Source organism: Cynoglossus semilaevis, chromosome 10 (genome assembly GCF_000523025.1).
Source record: "Cynoglossus semilaevis isolate Cse_v1.0 chromosome 10, Cse_v1.0, whole genome shotgun sequence".
Lineage (NCBI taxonomy): Eukaryota > Metazoa > Chordata > Actinopteri > Pleuronectiformes > Cynoglossidae > Cynoglossus > Cynoglossus semilaevis.
In genome coordinates, this window is record NC_024316.1 from 18,057,820 (window position 1) to 18,058,137 (window position 318).

General features: G+C 66.7%; 1 protein-coding gene across 1 annotated transcript in view; it reads right to left on the reverse strand.

Moving 5' to 3' along the window:
* Positions 1–318, reverse strand: part of iqsec2b (IQ motif and Sec7 domain ArfGEF 2b) — a 29,723-nt gene that overhangs the window by 2,372 nt on the left and 27,033 nt on the right. The window contains 1 exon segment of the mRNA XM_017036066.2: positions 1–272. This exon segment is cut by the window's left edge and continues 2,372 nt beyond it. Coding sequence (XP_016891555.1) covers positions 1–272 — 272 coding nt within the window.

Here is a 318-nt window from a genome sequence, read left to right on the forward strand (position 1 = left end):
TAAAGGGGAGTGTGGTGGGGGAGGGGGGATAGAAGAGAGAGGAGGGTACTGGGGCAGATACGGGCCGGCGGAGACTGCGTGATGCGCATTGACGGTAGCGGACGGCAGGTTGTGCGGCAGCGTGCCGAATATGAAGTGTGGTTGGTGGTTGGAGTGGGTGGCCGGGTGGGGGGTGTGCACATGTCCGGGGTGGGTTTGGGAGTGTGCGTGGGGGTGCGGGTGGGAGTGAGAAAGGGTCAGCGGGGGTTTGCTGCCGGGGCCGCCGCCCCCCCCTCTGATACAGTGTGTGGGCTGCGCGTGGCAGAGGGCCAACTGCGG